Below are 12,694 nucleotides of genomic sequence, written 5' to 3' on the forward strand. Positions count from 1 at the left end.
ATGGGCTGTTGCGCCACGGGTTAAAAAAAGTCATTACTCTATCTAATTGGTTCTCAACTTTTTCAGTCCGGGACCCTCCTTGAATGATATTACACTTCATGGGACCCATAAGCATGGGCACCGGAAGAATTACTTGTAGGGGTGTGCACCTAGTTTATAATCATATAATTTGCTAACATCGAGTACTTTAAGAAGCCTTCTTTTACGCTTGCTTAAACAAATTACACATACTTCATTCTATAAAAGTAAATATGTAATTTCAAAGACTAATTTACTCTAGTCTAACTAATCACACATGCTGAAATTTAGAGATGGCGGTAAAAATCAATGGTAGAGCGCGAATAACAGATTTGTAGAGTTTAGACTACGCACAACACGGGTTGAATTTAAATTGTTAAAATAGTATATCTTAGTGAATTAAATGTAATAGGTTTTTAAAGCACAGTAAATGAATTTTCGAGCCCGACTTCGCTACCCTCAAAAACGCACCCTCGGGACCCAGCAGCGGGTCGCGCCCCATAAGTTGAGAAACTATGCCACGACAAAAATTTAAAACTTTAGTTATATTTTCAGTATGATAATATACTAGTACTATTCACTGATAAACACAAGTATTAATTTCACCCTAAAACAAAAATATCTCCCTACACAAAGACAACCATCACTGATGCTCGTTGTCCTGGTTGCGGAGTATCTTGGGAGCTTGAAGAATAGAATCACCCTGTTACCGCGAGGTGTCAGCACCTTCGGGCTGGGAAACGGGGATGTGTCAGTTTAGGAACCTTATGTCAGTTTTGCTGGCTTTCCTGTATATTTGGACATAGAACACAGCACAAACGAAATCAGTGAAACGGTTCTCTACAATGGCTAAACTTTTCATTGTCTCAGTTTTTTGAAGACACCCTCAGCAGATATGTTATCTACAGATCTCTTATAAGGACGGACACTTAAAAAAAGAGCAGAATATTTGGAAAATTCGAGACACTGAGACATTTTATAATAAAGCCAGACTATCAGGGGAAAACAGGGAGGAATGGGAATCACTGGAAATAATATCATATGTATCCATTATTTTAATGTAACTTCCAAATCTATTCATATTATTAACACTTAAGTTATACATAGCGAGGTGGATTGTAACTCACCGTGCAGGTACCCGTGCTGTCTGCTGCAGCACAGAAATTGTCATCGTCTATTTCCGCCAACGTGTATTTTGTTCTGTTGACGCAGGCCTCCGTAGGCATCGTCCTCACTTTGCCTTCCATGAGAACGGCCCCATACTTTCCTTTGTCGGAAACTCTTCCCCAACTGGCAACGTGCAAGTGGTGCCTTCCATGCTTGTATATACCTAGAATCAAAGTGAGAATATCATCGCAATGTTCGTATTATCAATGCAAAAAGTGAGGTTAAAGTCAACGCCTAGCGTTGTTTTTGCTGTTATATGTATTTTCTACTGTTACGGCGGGAGCTCTATATGCTGGCAAGGGAAGTAGGGAGCGGAGAGTGGGGAATACGCAACTGGCCAACCAGACAACAGCGGTAGCACCGAGAGTTACGACGTCGAGGGGATGAACTACTACGTACCTCTCGTTCTACAGGCTGCTGCGTTTCTTATTGCGCTGGATTGGTCGCTTCCCTGCTCCCCACTTCCCTAGCCAGCATGTAGGGCGTCCGCCGTAAGACTGAAAAAGAGCTTCAGTTGAAATTCAACATCGATCAGCATTGTCTTACTACAAAATCTCCAAGTTTACTATCGGATTAAAAATTATGGATACTCGAGTTTGAACTCCAGTTAAAAATTTACGAGGAGACCTACATAAAAACGAGTTACATCAAAATTTAGCTCATTTAATTCTGCGTTAATCTATGCTAACCAAATTGTTTTTCGAATATGTCTTCAATTTTTATCGTCGTGAGAACAAAAAAAGTGCCACTCTTTTCGGGTATTGCAAACGATCCATCTCTTAGAAATTCTACAAATAATACGGGCTTGCATCGACTCCAAGCGACAGCATGCAATTACCACGGTTCAATGAACATCGCTGTGTGCCGTGTTGCCATGTTCCGCGTACATCTTCACTAGGTTGAATAAAAATCTGTATAAAATCGGTTTAGCAATGTGAATTGACAAGGACAATGGATTTTAGAAATAGATGCAGAGAGCTTCAAAACAAGATTAACCAATATGGTATTTGTAGGACTACCCAATACTAAGAAAAGTTGTTTCTCAAAATTGAAAATTAAGTTTTTTTGAAAAATTTTAAAAATCTGAAAAATACAAATTGTGTTTAAAACCTATCTGTCTGCACCATACTAAAACTTCATCACGATCGGACTTCCCGTTTTTTATTTATAGAATTTCAGAAAGAGCGATCGTTTGCAAAACCCAAAAAAGGCGGCCCTTTTTTGTCCTCACGACGATAAAAAATTGAAGGCATACTCGAAAAAAAAATTGGTTAGCATAGATTAACGCAGAATTCAGTAAGCTAAATTTTCATGTAACTCGCTTCTATGTAGATCTACTGGAAAATTTTAAATTGTAGTTTAAACTCGAGTATCAACAATTTTTAATCCGAGATTAGATGCTTTTATCTCTCGATTACACGGCCTTTGGTCCAATCTGTTACCTTTCTCAAGCTAGCGATTGATCAATAATTTCTGTGCCAATCGAAAACAAGGGAAGGGAAGTAGGGAAGCAGCGTTTACGCACGTACTGTTGCCAGTTTGTAGTTTAATTCAATTTTTTTTTCTGTCATATGAAGGGATCTCGTTTTGTCCTGTTTGTGCGAGTGATTTGTGTACTCCACATTCATTTGTGCATTCTCGTGCAATCTGAGAAAGAGACGCTAAATAACGAATCAAATAATAATGGAAACGACGATGTAACCACTATGTCAGTCACCATTGGTGCTATTGCTGCTACTGTGAAATAAGTTAATAACCAATAGGTATCGTACATAAATATTCGCTATTTTACTGAATACACGTTAATCCACATTCATTTATATTTTATAAACCGTGAATTCAATTAAACCCCTGAATATAGTAGCGAGTGTGGAAAATTAACAGCTGGTACTTGAGAACTAGTTTACGAATTGCCAGCTCAGAACAAACAGGAGGTTTTTTAGGTAATCAGATGTTGGAAGATACGTTAAATTTACTTTACATCAGCACAGTTATTCACAGAAAAGACAAAGCTCATTCTTAATTCTGGAGAACTATGACTGAGTTTTTTTTCCATTTTTAACCTACGAATTACAATTCCAAGAGTAAATTTATTCGTATATTGTGAATACTATTACAAATAGAATAAATTAATCAAAAAAATGTGCTGCATGTTTGAGCGACTAGGGAGTTCAGTACGATTGGTTGTACTTCTTTCGAAATCCAGTTAATATTGGATTAAGTTACCACACAATTTTCTCTCTTAAGAAGAGTGAACGACGATCCTTCAGTAGCAGGTAATTGGCAGAAACACGTGGAAACATTTGGCTAACCCACACACTACAGGGCGTTTTCCCCTGTTCTACATTTTTCTGGGTTATCAAGTTTTACCCCAGAGCCTCTCACATAAAATCAAGGTGGATTGTGTTAAATCAGGTGATTTTTTTAAATCACTGATTAACTCACCATAAACAAATAATTTACAGAATTTTGTACGTAAGGATTATGTAAATATCAGAAGCCATTTTCGTGCAAGTGCATTCATCTTGCAATCATTTAATGGTGTTTATTAGGCTCTAAGAAAGAAAAAGAAACGAAAGAAAATATATGTATTGATGGAGTGAAGCTCATACGGAAGGAAATGTAAACATACTTACATATCTCTTGATTTAAAATTCAATAATTTTTATGAGTAAAAACAGCAAACATATTGTGTAGAAAAATATACATAATACTAATCATGTTAAGCTGTAATCGTATCACCATCATTATCATTAAACTGCAAATAAACATGCCAGCTGATATTTTGCAGACTATAATTTAAAAAAAATTGCCAAAATTCAGTTACAAACACTGTCAAAATATTTTAAGTTACAATTATACAGTAAATCTAGAATGTTCTACTTTCACTGGAAGAAAAGTTACTGAAATTATTAGAGTTTCATTAACACACTAAACAAACATTTCCATAGGAGGTTCATATATACAGTATCAGAAACAGAAAGAAGTATATTTACATGTAATTTTTTAATTGCATTAATCAAACTGTTCAAATATTTTACAAGGTGGCTTACTAGAAAAAACCTTTCTACATACCTTTGACATGTACGAAAATGGTGCCAAAAAAACATTCAAGCAATTTTAAGCGTGTTTTTTTTAAAAAAGTTGATTTAAATAAAACAATCCGATTTAAATAAAAAATCATAAAAAATGATGTCTTAAATCAAATATGGAAAATCTGATACTCGATTAGGGATTCTGAACTCACCATTACCTAACACAAATGATCGAAGACTACATAACACACTGTTTGCCCTGTCTGCATTAAGTATACTAATGCTACCCAATGGAAGATGAATTCGTAGAGAAATGAAACAAATGGAAGAACAAGGAGAAGCAACTTGTATGTTAAATGACAATAATGTTTTGTCGTTCAAGCTTGAGAACATAAAACAGGAAAAATACTGACCCATTGCACGAAGTTAATAGATTTCATGACTAATTTCCTTCCAAAAAAAATTATTTCTACCTACATGATAAGTAAAGTGTTGACATGGTTTCCATGGAATTTTTAAACAATATATAAAATATTAACTTGAACATCTATATTCTGCGAAAACAATAGCGGCATAAGATTCAACAATGAAAAGTGTGTTGATTATTTATTACCTAACCAAGTTCATTTGATTAAGAATCAATATCAATATGGGAATAATACCTAAAAAGTTCGTTGTGCAAAAGCTAGAATAAAGTAGTGTATGAATATTTATTAGAACAAAATATTAATTTAGTAATAGATCATCATTGGACTCTTTTGGGGGGAAGCCTTCAATCACAGAAAATAATAGTTATAAACACTATCCACAAAACAAATCTTGGTTGAGTTAGAAAATCTTGCAGAATGTTGATTTAAGTAGTAGAAAAGGTTACAAAGCCTTAACTTCACCATGGAAAACAAGACGTAATAAATAAAAGTAAATAAATATTATCATAAAGTAAACATATCAATTGTTATCAGTTGCCATTTGTCGGCTGCACAAGTAAAATTGAACTTTTAAAGTTTGAAACGGGAGAAAAAGAGAAAGTTTACACACGGATACTAATTACTTATCAAAGCAGAATATGGTAACTTAGAATACATTATTTGTCGTACAATATATGATGGGTAAGGGGTAGAAACAAGGAATGTCACAAAACCAGCTTTTGGAGAAAACGACAATTTAGTACTAATCTTTCCTATGTTCTTTCCCAGTAGGCTACCTCAAATATTTGATCGTCTCTTACACGCACATTTCTCATTCCATTCCAGTGGGTAGCGTACAGTTGTTTAGTACAAGTTCCAACCAATAGAATGAGCTGTAAACCTCAAAATAAAATAAAATTGACATTTCTTGTTTTTTTCCCCTTACCATTCATATGTATTATAAATTATGATTGATGGTGGCGAAAAATGGTTGAATACAGGCGCGGTTCTACTCTTAGGTCACAGGGTCACATGCTCCTCCATCCATTATGTATCTAAAAATAACTACAATTGTAACAGTTTATGCTTGTTTGCAACGCTTGTATTTGCTGTGCCGCAAGCAGTCTTCATCGGAGCGAAGATGGCTACAGTGGGTTGGACGAAACTTGGCAGCATAGCAATGGTCACATATCTAGCTGCGGACTTCCTGCCTCGCTGCTTTAACATCATCCCTACGTTCTGAGCTACGGGAGAGGTCGGGGGGATATGGGTGTTTTCATCGCGAATGGTCACAATATAGCTGAGACCCAACACTTGTGGTGGTTTTTCGGTTTCCCGCTAGATGGTGGCTGGGTTCATTTCTTGTACTTTAAAGAAAAAAATTGAATGCGGGAAGGGGAGACTTTGGAAGACGGAGGTGGGGAAGTCTTGTCGAGGTTCGATGTGCTTTGAAAAGTTTTCATAAACTTCTGTTATTTAGTAAGTTTTTTACTGACGTGTTACCGGGCGCGTGAAAGTAAAGCAAAATGAATCAGGCGAGATATTGCAAAGTCAAATTTTAAATTTCCAAGACCGATTGTTGGCCAAAGAATTAGGCCCGCCAAAACCACACCTTTGCCTAAATCAAGTGTTCAAAGATAAAAACAGAACATACAGAAGAAAATTTATTAAAAATATATACGAAAAGTGGGAATGGATGTGTGAGTGTCCTGTAGCTAATTCCGTTTTCTTTTTGTTTGTTTGCCGTGCGTTTTACTCAACGGAAAAGACACATTGATTGAGAAACTTGCTACAGCCAAAAATAGGACAATAGAACTAATATACAATGAATGAAATAACAAGGTAAACTTTTCTAAAGTATTACATATTTTTAATTTGATATATATTAAATGCGGCTTGTATGACTTCTATTAGTTCTAAGATATAGCCTATATTTTGAATGTGCCCTACCCCTTGCAGACCTCACGAGTCGCCACTGGTCGAATTTGATAATGTCAGGGATACATGGAGAATGGGTGAAGTACATTTTACTACGACTTTTTTTATCTGTAAACACTAGCATAGTTGTTTTTCCAATTCCAACATAGCAATTGCATTAAATCATCACATCATTACATTTCAGAATTCACAAGAATACGTTAACAACAGTTAAAGAACACGACACTTCACTCGCAACGGAATAAGCCAAGAAGTTGAAGAAATTTACCTCCTTAGTCATTTCAAATGACATTTCCTAGCACTGCTTACAACTATGGCCTACATTCTTATCTGCAGTTTACCCTAGGTCAAATAAGTAAAAATGACTAGAAAAGATGATAATTAGTTGTAGGAGTTTTTGTTTTAACTCTACTTGATGCACAAATAGGCTTATTGGACTGGGCCCACAGCTTATTGTGAGATCCGAACCACTCTCTTCCCCAACCGGGTATCGAAGTCAGGACCTCTTGATCATAAGGTGGCGATGTTACCACTACAGCATGGAGGCTCTTAATCATAGGATAATCATGACTTTTCATGACATATATGAATACATAGGACTTATTACGTTCGTTAACACAGAATTACATGTTGAGCATATTTTACTGCATATATGCAATTGAGCATATTTTGTTTGGGTGGTATTCAACATAGTTTTGCTTTTTCAAGATATGTAAAGACCTTTCGTCATACACTTAGCCATTTCAAATGTGAATTTCGTTTCTTCTTCCACATAAATCATGTTGACACTCTTAGATGTATGTGCGTACGTCTTCCCAGTTACACTAATTGCCAACTAGAGAAGATAGGGGGAAGAAAAGTGATGGTGAGGTGAAGAAATTTGTGTCATTCTAATATTACAACATAAATGTTATTGACATTTTAAATAAAGTCTAGATATTTTAAAATGTATTTGTTTAATAGTTCACCCACGAAGAAGCTATATGAGAAATTACAATTTATGAATTATACATTTATATTGATGTTAGCATCTATTTCTATGTCTTAAGGCATATTTATGGAAATGTAAGTCATAGTTTCATTCTTATTTGCATATTTGGGTGATTGTAAAATCATATAAATAATAAAGTAACACAATTCAATTACTTTATTTTTCGTAACCTTATGCTACGTGCTGAGTAATTTGAATTATCAATATATGCCTCTTTACATACCTTTCTCTCCTCGCTCGCCTATGGATATACTGGGCAGACAGACCGGGGTGACTTTCCAACTGAACTCCACAACTTCATCCAGAAGAACTAGAGCTACGTCATGGGAATCGTGGGTTGGCCTCACTTCGTACTGTTCGTGTATGATAGTTTTCAAGACGTTCCTCGTCATGACGTTGCTGTCCATGTGGAACTCGTTGTGTGCTCCGAGTACAACGTCCATGTCGTCTAGGAACCGACTGAAAGAGGAACCACGAAATTTCAGCAGATAATATTTTTCTGTCAGTATTTTATAAGCACAAATATCCATGCTGTATGTGGTACTAATGTTTTACTTCAGTGCAGAAATGACAATCGCTCAAATTCAAGAAGTTTGGAAGTGACTTGTTGATGAAGTTCTCTTTTCTCAACAGTATAGACAACTCTTGAATTTGTGAAGCAAAAGGAAATTATGAAGTCAAATTAATTGGCTTACGACGTCTCTGATATCTTCTGCCGACCTACGTGGCCGAGGTCGGCGCTACGATGCCAGGGATCTGGGTTCGAATTTCGTTCTGGGCATGTGTTTTGCGTACGAGTGTTCCTTTATCAGTTTCGTCACTCATCATCATCGTCGCGATTAGCCAAAAATGGCAGAAAAATGAATCTGATAGCTTACTATATTGCCTATTAACATGCATAAATATTGAATATTTTACATTTAACACAGCTCTTCTAACTAGATATTATTACCGACTATCTGAGCAATTGTGATTTGAACATTTACACTGAAGTTGTGCACAGGATTAAAATATAATCTTAAAAACATTACTACATTTAGAGACCGTGCACAAAATAGTACGTGCTTGTTTAAATTCCATGCAGAGAATAATCAATTCAATCCCTAAATTCAATATTGGTCTTTCCGATGCTGTAGTTGTCACCTTGTAATCAATCAAGGGGTCCAGGGTTCAATAACCGGTGGAGGCACATAAAGGTTCCGATCCTACTTTAAACTGCAGGTTCAGTCTCGATTAGGTGATATGTGCATAACTTGAATTTAAAACAAATCTAAAAAAATTAAATTCAATATTATGAAGCACATTTGCCACCTGATTTGTCCATTATCATAGATATATAGGCATAAAAAGTGAGTACTGTTATTGAATGCCGGATAGTTATACCAATTTATTATGCCTCAGTGTGTTGAACGTTTTTTTTTAACTAAAGTTTAGCAAATTTATCTTTGCTTTATTAAGCAACAGGCTATGGTGTTTGCGCTTCGTCCCCATCTTTCACATTGTTGGTTTTCAACAGTTCCTGAAACAATGGCAACATCAGCCTTGATATCCACATTAGACATGGTTTATATACACAAATGTGTGACTAGTCTTCCTGATCCTCTGATTAGGCATTTCTAATTACTACTTCTTCCAGAAGATGAAACACAGTTTGGTGTTTCCAATTTTGCAACAGATAATAATCTTTTGAATATAGTGGATGATATAGTAAGGGGTGAGCCTTCCACGTAGGACACCCAATTGTCAACCTCACTTCCACGTAGTACACCCTGGACTGTGTTTTGTCCATATGTGTGCCGAGTGTCCTTTTACAGTCTCAGCTTTTAACCGAAATCAGAATGTTCTAATGTTTTAATGAACGATTTAGGTAAGGCAAGGGGCTGGAACCCGCATAGCATGCCGGGTGCAAAATGGCCTTAAGTGCTGACGCACCCAAAAATTCAAATTCAAATTCAAATAGTAGATCATTCTCTGCGGAGTCGTATACGCATGTTCCATCAACAATCGAGTATGGTAATTGTCTTACCCCATTTATCTCTGGAGCAATGGAACAAGAACAATTTTCTGCGCAAGTAGTGACTCAAGACGGCTCTACCAAGTGATATGAAACGGGATTGCGTGGAGGGGGAAAGCGACTGCAGTTACCAGCCTTCGCAGCAACGTGTACTGATTCACTCTTGCCCCCCCCCTCCCCTCCTTCTCTGCATCTATACGAGGTCATTCTGCATAGATAGACAGGAAAGGGTATAAGTCAGTAAGTTAAAAATAATCAATGATCCTCTTAGCTAATAAATTGGAAGCGGTTGTAGTACATTTAAGAGTATCAGCAGGTACATTATGCTTTAAATGTACACATCGGAAATATATTTTTAATAAACGATTGATTGATTGATTTGGTGTTTTAAGTTTACTTTATGCACAGTAAGGCTAATCGAGACGGGACATACAGTTTAATGTGGAATCCGAACCACTATGTGCCTCCACATGTAATGAGTAATTATTAATTACATCCATGATTGTTTATCAACTTGAAAATATTATTTCTAATATGTTATTAAAGTATAGTAATAAGATATAATTATTAATATTCGTATTTATGGAGTATACATAGACATTATTTTCTATTTTATCCAAATCTAAACATAACCTATGGTACATTTTGGCTATGGAGTACCTAATTCTCTAAACTCTTTACATATATCTGGTAATATGCTCACCATGCGCTGAAATAAAGAACAGACACATTCATCAATTGAATCGGTAACATGAACAACGTTGTATCCAAGAAATAGCAAATTCCACAGAAGAGCAAAACCATCTGTCATGTTGCTTTCTCTTGTGGATTTTCCTCAAACAGGAAGTTCCACGGTGCAGAAAACCCTCCCTGTTCATATAACGTGTCACTAATTTATTCCAGTACCCAACAATAATTTTCCTGCAATTTCATGTATCTGTCTGCAAGACGGATGGTTACAAGGTTGTTTCTGTGACTGATTCAATTCTTGTGATCATGGGCGTAACTTGCGACCTAAATTTTGGGGGCAGACTAAAACTTGGGATTTAACTTTGGTGGCAGAATCAAACTGGAGACTTGGCAATAGGGACAGGGGGCATAATCAAACTTGAGACTTAACTTTCGAGGGCAGAATCAAACTTGTGACTTAACTTTCGAGGGCAGAATGAAACTTGAGACTTAACTTTGGGGGGCAGAATCAAACTTGTGACTTAACTTTCGAGGGCAGAAAAAAACTTGATACTTAACTTTGGGTGGGTGGGGGGTTTGAATCAAACTTGGGATTTACTTTTAGGGATCAGAATCGAAAAGTTTTCCATTCCATAAAAATGGCGTTCGGGACTATTTTGCTATATAACTGTTTCATTTCCTAAATGATAAAAAATACTCTAAAGTACAGGGTAAGTCAAAATGATGGACCCGATTTCAGCCATTTATTCTGTGAAATATAGTAAACAAATATTATTGTGAGACATGTGCTAAGAAAGGTAAACTGTCAAAGTTTTTTTCAAACAAATCACAAGTGTTCTATGTGAGCACCTCGCGTAACACGGCACACATCAAGCCGATAGTCTATCTGCTGCCAAACCTTGTGTAACCTTTTGCGGTCAATATCAGCAATGGCTCCTTTGATGCGGGCACGCAGGTCATCCAATGTTGTTGGAAGTGGTGATACGTAAACATGATCCTTGACAAAACCCCACATGAAGAAATCACATGGGGTCAATTCGGGGGAACGAGGTGGCCAATGAAGGAGAGGTCGATCCTCCGGAGATGCACGGTACATCCAACGTTGTTCCAATACCCCATTGAGATGGTCCCCGAACGCTGCCATGGTAATGCGCAGGGGCACCATCCAATTGGAGAATGAAATCTGCGCTATCCTCTGCAAGCTGTGGAAGGAGCCATAGTTGCAGCATATCAAGGGAAACAAGTCTTGTCACAGTACGTTCATGGAAGAAAAAGGGCCCATAAATCTTTTCATGGGAAATGACACAAAAGGCATTCACTTTGGGAGAATCGCGTTCGTGTTCCACAAATTCATGGGGGTTAGCAGTTCCCCAAATCCTTACGTTGTGTCTATTCACTTTCCCTGAAAGGTGAAAAGTTGCTTCATCACTGTAAATTAACCTCTCAGAGAACCCATCCATTCCCATTAATGCGAGGAAATCAGCACAGAAGGACGCGCGCAAAGCATAATCAGTGTCTTTTCAGGCTTGAACTAGTTGCAAGCGGTAGGGTTTCATTTGTAAACGTTTCCGCAGAACCCGCCAGACAGTTTTCTGTGGAAGTTGAAGTTCTCTCGCTGCCCAGTAGGTGGACTTCTGTGGACTCCGCACGAAACATGTGCGCACTCGTTCCACTGTCTCTTCCTCAGTCGAGGGACGGCCAGTCGATTTTCGTTTACAGATGCAGCCCGAATCTCTGAAATGTTCATACCACTTACGAATGGCCTTCCCCGTCGGTGGTTCTCTCCGATATTTGGTACGGAAATGCCGTTGCACACTAATCACAGACTTGTTCACATGATAATCAAGCACACAGAAAGATCTCTGTTCTTCAGTGAACTCCATTTTCCTGCTCGCTGCTTGCTGCTGACTCCTAGCTGTAGAAAGTGGAAACACTGCGTGAAAACTCAACTTTGAAACTTAACCTTTCGAAGCGCATGTCTCACAATAACATATGTTTATTAGATTTCAAAGAATAAATTTCTGTAATCGGGTCCATCATTTTGACTTACCCTGTATATTGCTCCTCAGGTCCCAGGAGGTTAACAAACAAATTTTAAATTTAATTACCTGAGAAAGTGTGTGAGGGGGTGAGTGCCCCTCCGGTTATTGGATACGTAAAAGAGGGAAGACACATATTTAGATCTGATTTTATTTTTCATTTCAACTGTTTAATTTATTAGAAGGGCATGGAAAAAGAGTGAGATAAAATACAGCTGACACTGACTGAAATGGAGTGAGGTATAGAAAAGAGAGAGCGGAGAATACAGAGAGATCGAGATAAGGAGACTAATTTGTTAAATACTGAAGGCCACATGCATGGTATAAGTACAGTTTTACTAATGAAAGTTAATAATATTTCATTCCAGGGTTTCTGTAATTCTTCGTAATTGTTA

General features: G+C 37.1%; 1 protein-coding gene across 1 annotated transcript in view; it reads right to left on the reverse strand.

Moving 5' to 3' along the window:
* The window catches only part of LOC146003241 (coagulation factor IX-like), a 108,122-nt gene that overhangs the window by 47,593 nt on the left and 47,835 nt on the right, over window positions 1-12,694 (reverse strand). Inside the window, exons 4-5 of the mRNA XM_083141416.1 lie at window positions 7,780-8,015; window positions 1,146-1,348 (exon numbers count right to left, since the gene is read on the reverse strand). Coding sequence (XP_082997542.1) covers window positions 1,146-1,348; window positions 7,780-8,015 — 439 coding nt within the window. The remainder of the gene's footprint in view (window positions 1-1,145; window positions 1,349-7,779; window positions 8,016-12,694) is intronic.

This window comes from Lepisma saccharinum, chromosome 20, assembly GCF_977018435.1.
Source record: "Lepisma saccharinum chromosome 20, izLepSacc3.1, whole genome shotgun sequence".
Taxonomy (NCBI): Eukaryota; Metazoa; Arthropoda; class Insecta; order Zygentoma; family Lepismatidae; genus Lepisma; species Lepisma saccharinum.